We start from the raw sequence: 13,981 nt of genomic DNA on the forward strand, positions 1-13,981 counted from the left end.
TAAATACACACTTAAGGAATAAAGATTAAATTTGATATTGTGCAAGTATCCTCAGTGTGCATTAAATGTCACTCCTGAGCAGACACAGTGTGAGTGCTAGCTCATCCCTCTCCCTGCTGCCACCACTTATGTCACTGGGAGCACAGGTCCCCCTGTCACCTCAGAGGTGTTTCCTAGAGCCCAGAGTGCTGCAGTGAGGCACATCTGGGGGTCTCTGCAAGGAAGGCATGTCATCCAGCACAGGGCTCAGGGCTCACCCTGCGACACAGGCTCTTCACTGACCACTTCCCACCCGAGCTCAGCAGAAGGACTTGTGCTCCCTGCCTTGGAAAGCTGCTGCAGAATCATGGTCCTGATCAGGGCCACCGTACCAAACACACTGCTTCTTCCAGGTCAGATGGTTCTCCAGGGCCCAGATGTTCCTTCTCAGGGCCAAACACTCCTTTCCTGGAGCCGGATCATCTGCTCTCAATATTCCTCCTCTAGCCAACTGCCTGGAGCCCAGAAGCAGAGAGCACAGCACCTTCCTTGGCTGCAATGCAGAGTGTCACTGCAGGAGTCCTGGCATCCTCTCCACCTTGCCACCATCAACCAAGCTTACTTGGCACCATGTTCACTTGGTTTTCCAGCAACCAGGAAGAAATATTCTCTCTGGGATGTGGAGCAGCAAGAAGGCACTAGTTCTGCAAAGCCAGGCCCAAGGGGCTGACCTCGACCTCCCAGATGCCAGCTGAGACACATCTGCATGGTGGGACACTTCCTGCAGCAACAACCTGTTCCCCAGGAGCTGGGGTGTGCTCAGCTGAGCTCCTGAGCTGTCCAGGTTCGTCCTGACACAGCTCCAGGCAAGACACCTGCTGCAGGAAACTCCAGACCTTTAAACACAATTCAAGCACCTCTTTCTCCCCACATGAAGCTGGTTTCATCCTAAACCATAGTAAGGAGCCTGGTGCAAATCCACAAGGGACAGGTCATGGGGCAAAGTAGCACTTCCCCTCAATTCTGGAAGGCCCATGTGCACAGCTAGATTGCCTCTGCCAAGCAAACCAAGCCTGCTTAATGTTGCTGCTAAGAATGTACCAGACCGGATCTTTGGCTGAGCTAAATAAACGCAGCTCCCTCCATCGGTCTCAGTGGAATGACTTTGATTTATGACAGCAAAAATCTGGGCCAGTTCATTCCTCACAGAATTGAAGTTAGGGCTGGGAGGACACTTGAAGGTCAGCTAGACCAGCCTCCAACCACAGGCACGGCTGGTTGTGCTGTCTGGCAGCTCTGGAGTCCAACAATCACCCAGCCACAGCAGCACCCACCAGTGTTACTGCTGACAGATCCAGATAGGATTGAACTTTGGGCAGCTGTGCCCCTCAGTCTTTTTTCTCTGCAGACTTCCAGAACCTCCCCTGCAGCACCAGCAATCTCTGGAGATGTTTATTAGTCCTCCATCACCCCATCCCACCAGTTCTTCTTGTGAGGGACACAACTGCTCCTGTAGAGGACAGGGACTGACACTAAAATCCCACCAAACAATTTCTGGTGCCAGCCTTAAATATCCAGTTACTCACCTGCTGAATGGAGGGTGGTCTTCTCCTTCAAAGACACAGATGCCATAGAGTCAGCACAGGAAAACCTGGGTGTCTTGGACCCTTGGGCCAAGACCAGCCTAGGGCCTCTGAGTCAGATCTGAGAGCTGGAATTAATGCCTGACACGTGGGGTTGTATCCCACAGGTATGTGCTGTTGCTCATGCCTCTGCAGGCAGACCTGCCATCCCTGGGATCTACTGTCATTTATGCCATGGTGGTCTGATGTGTTCTATGTCCTGCTTCTACTGCTCTTCATGGCTTGACATAGCTTGCATAGGGGAAAATTCCCCCCAGGTTTGTCCTTTATTTCTTGCTGTGCCAATGCCTGTGGGGAGACCTCTTCTTCCTGCACCCAGGCCTTGTCTCCCTACTGTGCTGTCACCCCAGCCCACCCCATACCTCCCTTAGCCTATCTTCATCCTTTCTTCAAGGTCCGCCTTCCTCTGCTCAACTCTCAGCCTCAGTCTCCTGCATCACACCCCGAATCCACCCCACGGGGCCCCAAACCGGGCAGAGCCTTCACGGCATCCTCACCAGTTTGCCCAGCGCTACCTGGGAGCTCAGGTCAGCTGCGAGACCTGCGCTGGCCCTGGCAGGGGAGGGGCAGCGGCTCCCCGGGCGCTGCAGTAACAAAAGGAGCCTTATAAAGAAAGGCAGCGGAGCTGGCTGGCAGGCCCGGGCTGCAGCACACGCCAGCAGCGGCGCTCCGGCAGGGACGCGGCTCGGCTGCCGGCGCACCCCCCGCCCGGGGCGGCTGCCAGCCCGCGGGCTCCCGCTCCTCCCACACCGCCGCAGCTCCAGCGCTCAGCTCTCCCTCTAGCGAGGCTCCGGGCGCGCTGCCCTCGCCGTGCTCTCTGGCCATTTCCACCTACCGTTCGCAGCCCCACCTCTGATGTTGCCTCTCCCGCCTGCCCTTCTTTCTGTCCCACCGCAGGCAAGCCCCGATGAGGTCCCAGCAGAGCCTGACTCGCTCGGGGACGAGCCACGTCTCTTCCCCCCGCGGATAAACCTCAGGGACTGGCACGACTGTGCCCGAGCCCAAGGCTGGCTGCAGAAGAGTGGGCTTGCAGGGAAGCCGGGCGGATTACAGCGGTCTTGCATCCCCAGAGAGGCGCAGATTGCCCATTTACATTCCTCTGGGGGTGATGCCCCACAGCCCACAGTGCCTACATGTATAGGACTGGGCAAGCCAAGTGACCTCTGGACACCTGCTTGCACCAGCAGCTTGGCCAAGTCCTGCAATTTGGACCTGCAGTTGCAGTGGCTGTCGCCACTGAAGTAATCTCCCTGTAATCTCCCAAGGCTGCCCACCATCTTGCCAGCACTACATCTGTCCCTGGCTGGCTTCTCTGGGTCCGAAGGACTCCCTAGCCCTGGGGAGCTCTGCCTCCACACATGCTGTGCAGTGATCTGTCATAGCCACAGGGACAACCTGCTTTAACTGCAGCTCTCTGCCCAGTGAGAGCAAGGGACCTGCACACTTTCACCTCCTGCCCAAATCAGGTGGTAACCCACTCAGAGAGCCTATGCTGGAGATGTCACTGTTGGGTGCCCTGCTGTGGGAAGGGCAGAGTGGGGGTTCAGTCTCTGCTCCATCCCTTTCAATTTAGCCTGCTGGAGTAGGTGCAGGCATCCCAGGGGAGGCCTCTGTAGGTCTGCACTTAGACATACTTCCCACATACAAGGTCAAGATAACAACATGGTCTTAACTATTATGTGCTGAGGTACACCAGAGCCTTGGCATAAAGAACAAGGCTGCATGACCCAAGGCCACTGGCTGCGGGGTCACCACATGTCCCCAGCAATGCAGGGGCATCACTGATTGGCCATTCCTGCCACTGAGGGAGGTGGGACGTCACAGGCTGTGAGGCTGTCTCTGACCCAGATCCCGACCTCAACTATTGCAACAGTTAGCAGCAAAGCTTTTGGGGACACAAGGAGGATAGCCACAGGGCAGCACATGCAGGCCTAGACCCACTGGTGATCATCACCAGTCACACCAAAGCTCTGCCTCCTGAGGACTGATCCTGCACATGATGGGCTGTCTCAGACCCTGGTCCCACATGCCTTCACTGCTTCCCAGTCCAGTTCCTGCTCCCAGCCCCAGTCTCCACTCCTTTCCACTGCAATAGATGGCATATTCCAACCACACCTGCCTCTCTGTCCCCCGTTGCCTGTGGGACTGTGAGGGGAGGCTCACTCTGTGCTGGGGAGCAAAGAGCTGGACTGCTCCCTGCTGGGGGCCTGCAGCAGGGCCCTGCTCCTCCACACCTCCTTTCTCACTGTCTTTCCTGCAGTCTCTGTTCCAGGCCACCACTGGAACCAGGGCACCTGCTCACCTGCTGCAGATCAGAACAGTCCAGGACATGGGCAAGAAACAGGGTCTGAGCTGGACAAAAAAAGTGCTGTGCAGAGACCTACTGATAACCAAGGGAATAGTTTCTAAGCAGGGAAAGGAGGTTGCTTGGGACTGTGCATGCATGTGTGACAGAAGGTGAGGCTGGCAGTTATGGTGCTATGGGAAGCCCAGGCCTCGGGGTCCCCAGGCCAGGGAGCACAGTGGGGACTGCAGCTGCATTTCCCCTGTGCTCCTCTGTCACCAAATCAGAGGTACTCCTGCCAGGAGAGGAGATGACAAGAGACTCAGAAAAGATCTAGGGCAGCTTGAGGGATACACAACATTCCTCCATGGCCTGTGTTGCAGGCCAGCACTGCTCTGAAACCTGAGCTAGGAGGGGAGAACAGCGCCGCAGTGTCCTCGGCACTGCCAGCATGCTCTGTGCTCCACTGACTATAAACCAGTGAGGAATAATCTCTGTTAAGCCACCTCATTGCTGCTCCTGCTGCCAGCTGTGTCTCTGCACCCTGCATGTGCCTGTGCCCCTGCATTGCCGTGCTGTGGTTCAATGGCATCCCATGGACAGTTAGTCAGATACTGTCCTTTTGGTTTCCCCAGGGTGCTGTGTTTCAGTCCCTTGCCTTGGCACAGCAATAGGAAGCCAATTCTTCCTGCAGAGAGCACTGATCATGGCTGGATACAGTCACCCTTCCCTGCCATGTGCCTCCCAGACATGACCAGTTTTACTGCACAAATTTTGTCAGGCCTCTGTGCTACCATGGCTCTGGCTTCAGTGTCCCAATGGTAGGGAAGGCCTAACCCAGCTCCTCTCTGCCCCAAAAGGCCCTTGCACTGACCCAAGGGCCACAGAGCTGATGCAATACCTCACTCTCCTCTCTTGACTGCAGACACCAGAAAAGACACAGAGCTTAGATCTCCACCTGGCCACCCCAAGCTGAGCCTACAGAGATGGCACAGACTAGAAGTGACATAGGTTTGGTATGGGAAAGACCAAAGGCTGGAAAGTGGATGAGAGTTTCAGGATGCTCATCCCTCCATCTTCTAACAACAACAACAACAACAACAAAAAACCAAAAAAAAAAAAAACCCAAAAAAAACCTGAGTAGGTTCAGGAAGCCAGAACAACAGGCACAAGACCATGGGGCTCCTGCCTTTAAGAAACAAGTGTCTGCAGTGCAGATGGCAAGGAACGAAGTCCACAGTATGAAAACATTGTCAAATTTCTACTGGTAGTCAACTTCAGACTGGCCTCTTCCCATACCATCACAGATACTGAACTGCCTTGCAATGAAAACCACCACAGGATTGAAGTTCTGGCATTCCCTGCTTGATTGGCTGAAGGAAACCTCACAGTCCAGTACCTACGAAGCTGGCAAAGATGAAAAGGAGTTGTGCTCCCATCAACACACCTACCACAACACCATGGTGATCACTGGCCTGATCAGCCACTGCCTAGAAAATCTAGCACATGCAGTCCTGACCCTTCCCCAGCAACACAAGTTAGGCTCTGGCTGCAAACCAGAACTCATAGCATCAGATTCCACATCAAGCGTTATTGGCCCAGCTGGACAGCAAGCAACTTGGGTCACTCACCTCGTGTTGGAGGCCAAGGGAGTGCCAAAGCTGTCCTCTGAGTGGCAAGGGCTGTGCCGAGTGCCCTTCCTTCGTCTCCCCTGTTCCTCCTCCCTCTCTGTCCAGGGGGCATCTGTGGCTGAACTGGTCCCAGAGTCTGGCTCTAAGTGAGCCAGAGGAGCAAAGCTCTCCTCGATCACCTTGGCGCTGTCTCGGATTTTTCCCTGTATTTCTGGGGTGAGGGTTGGGAGGTCAAAAGTGAAAAAGGTCCCATGGGTACGGGCTGGGGAAGAAAGGATGTCAATGGAGTCCAGGCTGGTGTAAGATGTGCCTTTGGCTCGGTGGGACTCCATGATGGTCTCAAAATGCTTGCTGAAAGAGTCCATGCCATCCTTGGAGAGGCTGTGCCCTAGAAGGAAGGGCACTGGAGACTTGAGCATACCCTGTGTGTCTCGGTCCATGATCCTAGAGGGAAAGAAAGTGAGAAGAACTGATCATTGAACAGCAAGGGATCAAAACCCCAAAACAAAAGCCCACACACTGCTTCAGAAGGAAACTGAGAAGGGTAAGAAATCTCTTCTGAACATCTGTAGACCACCAAGGAAATGCCTCGCCTGCCCAAGACCATGGGAAGCAGGACTGGGCTGGCCTCCCTCCAGACATATGCTTCTCCTTTAATGCACCACAGACTTTTGTTCCTTTAGTGGCTCATCCTCATAAGAAGCTTATGAGATGGCTACTGCTCCCAATCACTTGACTTGAGCTAAGATCCAATAAAGGGCTCAAGTACTAGAAGCAGGATGTGGTTCAGCTCAATTTCCAACCAAATCTGGAAGTGGCTGAATTTTTCATGAGCCTTCATGAACCTTCTATCACCAAGAAGGCTCTTCCTCAAGCTGATCAGGACAGCATGGCAGCGTCCTCCATGAACACTGCCCTGTGGTCACTGAGTACTGTGCTCAGGGCATGACCAACACTCACCTGCAAGGTCTGCTGGCTGTTTCCACAAGGTGATGTTGAGTCCCAGGAGACATGTGTGACCGAGCACACAGTGATACTGAGCTCCAGGTTTCCCCAGGCAGCACAGAGGGAGCCTCACACCCATCTCTGGGCTTGGGGATCTGAGCTCACCCATGCCCTGGAGGCCATGATTGGTTCTAGCTCACCATCTTGTCAGAGATCAGCCCCACAGAAAGGCCCAGCCTGTCTCCAGTGCTGGTCTGGGTCCTGTTCAACACAGAAGTTTCTAAACCCTGAAGCCCTGAGTGTTTTGTCCTGTAAATGAGGTGAAGTAGAGCCTGCCCACCTACCTAGGCATGTGGCAACACGGATGTTTCCAACCCAGGGAACATCAGTGCTTCAGCAGTACAAGCACAAACACAGCCCTAAAAGCCTACTTTACTCATAATCTGCTATCATTTTATTAAAGCAGCAGAAAAGCACTTCTTATGCCACTCTCTCCTCTGATTAAAGGAGAGGAACTGCTCCAGCCTGTCATAACATTTGTTATGAACAAACAGCTTCCTACAGAGGGCTCAGAAGATGCGTTGCTGTAACACACACCAAATTATTTTCATTCATTAGCCTTCATGTGCCACTCAAAAATCTCACCCCAATTACTTCAGTAGGCCAAGAGCTGGCAGCTTGACTCCCCCAGAGTGCCAGCTGGTTTCAAGGGGAGTGCAGTGGAGCCAGACACAGGTAAGAAAGGCAGGGTGCAGGCTGTTCTCACCCATCCACCAGTGTTTCCCTGGCTGTGCAGCACCATGTGACACTTACAATTCCTGTAGGAGCCCCAGGAGCAGTCACTTCTGAAGTGGCTTTTGGTGAGGACAAGGCAGAAGAGACCTCTTTAATATCTGCAGATGTGCTTTACAGATGCAAATGTGCATTCTCCATCCTTCCTGCCCAGCCTCATGTGATTAAACCAAGCTAATGCTGTGGATCATTTTGCACCTTGAATCCATGAGGAGGGTGAAAACTGTGCCAGGGAAGACAATACCAGCAGATTGGAAGGTATCTTGTTTCCAGGAGAGGTAGGTGGGCTCATTTTTGTGATCAAGTATATTGCCACCAAGCCACAGAAAAACCATGGCTGGTTTTGTCCATACCATCCAAGCTCTGGAAACAATGTTTTCACCCCAAAATATCAAGTACAAAGCCATTCAGTTCAGGGATGTAGCCACAGCAGCAGGGGAGCAATACTGCCTGCTCAGACCCAGATGCTCCATTAGCCCCTGCTGCACTGCCCAGCTCCTCCATCCTCTGCCCTGGTCCCCTAGAAAGGATCACTGCACTGAGACTAAGCCAGACAAACCCAGCTGAGAGGAGCAGGGGAGAGGAGGAGATGCAGAAGCTGTAATCAAGCATCTGTGCAAGGGAGACAAGGCAGCAGGAAAGCAAATAAGTTTCCAGCGTTGAGCTAGTGCAGGAGAGGCAGTGAGCCTTCCTTAGGAGAGGGCCAGGCAGACATGGAAGGGAAGCGGATCCAGGAGCCAACAGCACCTCAGGCAGGGCTCTAGGTATGGGATCTGAGCAACTGGGTTTCTGATGTGTCTGATGGCTGATGGAGGGGAAGGGGCTCACCCCACTCTGCGTGCTGCAGACACATGGTGCTGCAGAGACATGCCATCCTCGGCAGGGGGGAAGAGGAGGGGAAAATCTCTCCTCTGGCCCTCAGTGGTTATAAGTCTCTGCTAAATGTGATCCTCCAGACCCCTAACTCAGCCATGCCCCACTCCTCCAGCTCCAGGCTGCTCCAGTCTGCACAGACACATTACTGTGTGAGGGTCCCAGCTCAGTTCAAAGAAAGTGAGACTGTTCAGCACTGTCCAGCAGACCATAGCTTTATTCCTCTCTCAACAAAGCTCTTGTACAGTCCTGTCTCAGCAGCTCCTTGCAGTCCCTCCAGGCTCCTTTGCACTACTCCTGCAGCGTGGCAGCAGCCTGCTCTTAGGGCTCAGTGTCCTCCCTCTGTCCCATGCTTAGGCTCTGACCACAGGCACTGCAGTCTCCCCTGACTGTCTACACTCCCCTGACACATCACGCTGTCATGCTGTCTGTCCCCTGCTCACCCACAAGAGCTGCAGGCACCTCCCCTGCTCATTGACAGGCCCCTGCCAGCATCTCCCCGAGCTGTGCCTCTGCAGCCCCAGCCCAGTGCTCCATCCAGGAGCATCACCCCGAGCTGTGCCTCTGCAGCCCCAGCCCAGTGCTCCATCCAGGAGCATCACCCTGAGCTGTGCCTCTGTGGCCACTTTGGGCTCTCACACAACACATCAGAGGCTTGATGCAGGTTAAGCACCTGCTTAAGCATTTGATTAAATTGAGACCATAACCATTTTTCTAATCCCCAACAAGGCTTGCCCTGTGGCTATTTTCTTGCCAACAGGCAGCAAGCACAAAGGCTCTGGAAAGGCTTCCCAAGCAGCATATCTGAGGGCTTTTCTAGGCAAGGCTTGCAGGGAGAAAAGGCATCACTGCCTCCCATCAGCCCTTTGTCCTCTCAGGGGAGCAGAGCATTCCCTAGCAAAGCCTCTTCTCTCTTATCAGCCCAAGGCACCCATGCTGAGGGCCAAACCAGCTTCCTACAGCTTCGCCAGCATGTCTGCTGACACTCAGGGAGGAAGGGAATTGAGTCTGCTCTCACTGACAGGTCTCAGCTATCTTGGACTAATAGGAACAAAGACAGTAAAGGCTTAGACTAGTCATTACAGTCAGTAGACATAACTCTGAATATATTCAGGAAGCACATTTGCTGGAAGAACACATTTTTTCTATCGCTTTTCATGTCTTGTTTGATTTGGTGTAGATTTTTTTTTTCTGTTAGCATGCTCTCTTATTTTGGCATGATAAATCACAAAAGAAAATTCTGAACTTTGGCCAGAATATGAAGCACAACAAGGTAGTACCAAGCCAAAGGCCCCCTTGCAGAGGGTGCTAAACCCTTAAAGCTAGATTTTCAAAGGGATGTATATGTCTAAAAGCTGAAAATCAGCATCAAAAAGTACTTCAGTGGTTTTTTAGGGCTAGTCCTTCCCAGGAACCAGGATAGGCATGGGATTCAGCAGCTCCTGCAGCAGCAGAATGATTCCAGGTCCAGGAAGCCAGGGTGGCTTCTTCATCCCCCCAGCTTCACCCCTCCTGTGAGCAGGCAAAGCAGAAAGCTTGAAGAAGAAAACATCAATACTGGTGGCTGGTAAACAGGGATAAGGACTGCAGCTGCAGAGCTCAAAACAGTGTGTAAGCAAAAATCCAGGGCTGTGATGCAGGGACTGAACAAGCTTGCAATTTGAGCCTTGTGATTTTCAAGACATTGTTCCACAGGGTCTGCACTTACCAGGGGAATATTCAGGGGGCTGCAGGGGAAAAAAACCAACTGGTCTACAAAGAAGCCATGCCAAATGAACACGACACCCCTGCATTACACGCATTGGTAACTGTACTGCGAGCACCACCTTTTAGGAGCAACAGTGGTTCTTTAAGGCCACATCCAAGCTTTCAGCACGGGCTGGGGAGCTACAGTAGGGTGTCTCAGTGGATAAAAAAACAGGTCTAGGCTTACAGCTCATAAAACTCACAGTGGCCTCAAAGATATTTGGAAACACTGCAAAAAAACTGTTATAGCAAATTGAAGAACTTGCAGTAACTTTACACCTCACCCAAACATTCATTTGGAAAAAAAAAAAAAACCCACACTACAAATGGCTTATATTCAGCTTTTCTCTAGAACCCAGATTTTTGAGGACAGGGTCACTGGCATGTATTTGTCCCCTCCAATAGAGATGCAAGGGCTGGACAAACTGACAGGAGTTCAGCTCCCCTTGAGATGCATACCTTCCCTCCTTGTTAGCTCAGCACTTTCATTCTTTTTCTTCCCAATGCAGGGGCACTTCAGTATTAATGTATTATTAATGTATGTATTTCATTATTTTTAACTTCTGCTGATATCAAAACCTCGCTTTTCCTTTCCTTCCACCTAAATGCTCCCCACCTACCTTCTGTACAGCTAGGTGAGTTCATGCTTCCACGTAGCATTCCAGGCATCACCCTAGTTTTGTGCTTCCCAGATGAGACCTGTGCCTACTATTATGGAGCATTTGCTGATGATGCTGAATTTCCTCACCTCACTCAGTTGACTCACTTGACAATACACACATCAGAACATTCCTGCACAGGGCCTTTCCCCTCCAGGTGGCTGTCTCACACAGTGCTCTGGACCTGGTGATGCCCATCACTTCTCATGGTCAAACTACCACTCCAGCTGAAACTCCATGGGCAGAGTTTCATGCCACCAAGCCAAAATGCCATCTCCCATATGTGCTAATTGCCAGTGTCTGGCACAGGGCAGACAGCAGCTGGGAGCACATGTGCTGCCCATGGGCAGGCAACTGAATGATAATCATCGTGCCACTCATTCCATCAGGCTCCCAGCACAGGGTGTTTTGCCACACATGTAAAAAATGACACAGAAGGCAACAAAATGCTTTTTTGATCCCAACGTATCCCCTACAATTTCCTGAAAATGACAAATACTTAATGAAGCTGAGCAAATGGACTGCTCCCGCTGCTGAAGCAGTCACCTGTGGGGAGAAGGACAGCCCAGCAGCACCTGGCAGCCCAGAGTAGCTCCAGGACACGACCTGTCCTCTTGTGTCTTGACACTGTCACCCCAACACCTGGCAGAAGCATGGCAGGATGTAATTGACCTGGCAGGACTCATGCTGGGAAGTCTCAGCTCAGCTGGGCAAGCTGAGCTGCAGGCTCACCAGGTGAGTGAGAACCGTGGCACAGTGCCCAGAGCTGGATCCCCTGTGCTGGCTTACCCTTTCCATAGGGCAGTGAGGGCCCCTTCCCAGTGCTGCCCCAGCCCCAGCACCAATCCCTGTGGTGCGATCCAGGAGCCCTTCTCACCCTCACACACAGCTTGCATGTTGCTACTGGGATTTTGGCTCAGACACTTCAGCAGAGCTTGTTTTGCCATGCAGGGTACAATAATGAGGGAGACAGGAGCTTTTTGCCTTTGCACACGGAGCCTCACCTTTCCCTGTTTTCCTTCCTCATCGCCTCAAAGACTTCATCGTCCTCGTCCACACCCCTGTCTTGCAGCCCATCCTTGGAGCAGCCGGTTCCTGGAGCAGGTGGCTCCTCTGGTGTGCTGTTCCTCCTGCCTGGTGTGCCCACAAAACTTGGGTTGCTCTCACTGTCCTTCTGGCTCTCAATTGCTGAATCCACCTCCTCCTTCTCGGCCAGGATATCATCGATGTTGGTTTCACGATAGCACCTCAGTGGCACAGTGTCCAGGTCTGTTTCAGAGTACTTCACTGTCCTCCTTATAATCCCAGTTTCACAGGAGCCAGGCTTCTGGCTGCTCAAAGGAGACACTTCTATCTCCACCTCCACATGGCTCAGGCTGTGCTCAGGTAGCAGCCCTGGTGGCTCGGCTGGCAGTGGGGAGACAGACTTGTGGGGGAGTTCAGCCAGGGGAGCAGAGTCGGGGGCAGAGGAGCCTGCAAGGAAGGCCCAAGCATTCAGAGCTATGGGGAGCTGCAGTGGGGAGCTCTGAGGAGCTGCTCCTGCAGCAACACACACACACACACACACCCCGTCACACACACACCCACCCCTGAGAGTGTGGTCACATGTCATGGAATCATTAAGCTTGGAAAAGACCTCCAAAATTGTCAAATCCAACCTTTGGCCAAACAGCACCATGCTAACAAAACCACAGCACTAAGTGCCATTCCAGTGGTTTCTTGAGCACCTCCAGGAACAGTGACTCTACCATGTTGAGGGACACAGGGGAACAGTGAAGAGGTGGCAGAAGGAGAAAGACTGCAAGAGGCAGAGACAGGCTGTCAGTGCTAGTGCATCTCCAGCCAGCCCTGAGACTCCATGTAAACCCAAAAGCTCTTCTGCAGAGGCAGCCAGGGGCTCTTTGTCACCACTTTTGCACGGCCACAGGGGACGTTGCAGGGAGGTAGGTACATGCATGATCTGACCCCAGGAGGACATAGGCTGGCCAGTCTTAGGGGAATCTCAGGTCTTTGTTGGGCACTGAGAAAACTCAAGGGATGGGCAGCCCTAGGGCAAGTCCTTCCAACAATACAGACTCAAAAGGAGGGGTGGGCCAAGCCGGTGGCATCCACCTGCTACTTCTTACCTGTCTTTGGGGTATCTGAGGAGCCGTAGAAGAATTCCCACTTGGCCTTGGCGATGCGCTGGGCATGGGCAGAGCTCTGCCGGGGATACAGCCCAGTGCTGCCCTGCAGAGAGGAGAGCAATGAGTGCACAATGCATCCCCAGGGCAGAGCCCGTGCCCACTGCGGGAGACCCTGGTACCTACCTGATGTCGGGGCTCTGGCTTCAGGGGACTCCTGGCGAAGGTGGGGAACTCCTCTGGCAGCCCATTGGTTAGGGATCGGCAGAGGCAGCTGGTGTCAAGGGCACAGAACTCCTTCCCACAGGGACGTGTCCCCCCTGGAGTCCTGGCCCCAGCCAGAAGCGGGTCAGACGCGGAGGCCTCCAGCTTCAGCGTCTGCAGGAGCCGCTCCTGAGGCAGGGGCTGGGGCTGGAGGGATCCCACGTCCCCGCCGAGCTCCAGACTGCGGCTGAGGCTGTAGGGGCCATTCTCCCAGCGGAGATGGGGGGTCGTCGGGCAGCCCAGTGTCCGCACACTGGCCTTCTCAATGAAGCGGAAGGTGACCACAGAGCTGTGTCCCTCTGCGGCTGGCGGACTGCGGCTGCCCCGAGAGGCGACAGCCGGGCTGGGCCGGCCCCAGCGTGGGGTGCAGGGGGCAGTCAGTCGCCCCGTGCCTGGGCAGCTCCCGCTGCCGAAGGGCGCTGCCTCGGCCGGCCTGCGGGCCAAGGAGCCCGTGCTGTTGTAGAGGCCGAGCGGGCAGCGGCGGGCATCGGGCGCCAGGCCCTTGCGCAGCAGGTGCAGGCGGCCGGCGTTGAGGTTGGGGCTGAGGCAGGGCGGGGGGCTGCACCGCCCCGCCTCGGGGCTTCCCCCCACCAGCCAGGGCCTCCGGTTCACCCTGTGCGCAAAGGGCGGGGGAGAGGCAGTGCAGCCCTCCTCGGGCTGGAAGCGGACAGGTGCCCCTGCTTGGGCCATGCTGCCAGAAGAGGACACAGAGGTGTCAAGTCCGGAGCCCAGCAGGGTGGCACAGGCACAGCAAGGTGGGTTCCCAGCACCCCTGAAATGTCTGAGACAAGAGGCGATGCATCCTCAGGCAGCTCTGAAACAAGGGCAAGGAGCTGGTTAGGGAAGGGAAAGAACGGAAAAGAGTCTGGGGCCATGGAGAAGACAGGCCAAAGGTGCCCTGCCCTCATGGCAGAAGAAAGATATGCGCCAGGTGAGACAGGCCCCAGCAAGGTTCATCAAGGACATCCCACCAGCACCACTGCAGGGATGCTGGCAGCCCTTTGCTTGGTCACCAGGCACCCAGAGTGTTTGCTTTCTCCCC

General features: G+C 54.1%; 1 protein-coding gene across 1 annotated transcript in view; it reads right to left on the reverse strand.

Annotated features, from left to right (window-relative positions):
* PSD (pleckstrin and Sec7 domain containing) overlaps positions 1 to 13,981 on the reverse strand; it is a 37,994-nt gene that overhangs the window by 21,002 nt on the left and 3,011 nt on the right. The window contains exons 2-5 of the mRNA XM_039708765.1: positions 12,862 to 13,753; positions 12,679 to 12,781; positions 11,557 to 12,025; positions 5,538 to 5,981 (exon numbers count right to left, since the gene is read on the reverse strand). Coding sequence (XP_039564699.1) covers positions 5,538 to 5,981; positions 11,557 to 12,025; positions 12,679 to 12,781; positions 12,862 to 13,629 — 1,784 coding nt within the window. The 5' untranslated portion in view covers positions 13,630 to 13,753. The remainder of the gene's footprint in view (positions 1 to 5,537; positions 5,982 to 11,556; positions 12,026 to 12,678; positions 12,782 to 12,861; positions 13,754 to 13,981) is intronic.

Source organism: Passer montanus, unplaced genomic scaffold, assembly GCF_014805655.1.
Source record: "Passer montanus isolate IOZ18808 unplaced genomic scaffold, ASM1480565v1 scaffold21, whole genome shotgun sequence".
In the NCBI taxonomy this organism is placed as follows: domain Eukaryota; kingdom Metazoa; phylum Chordata; class Aves; order Passeriformes; family Passeridae; genus Passer; species Passer montanus.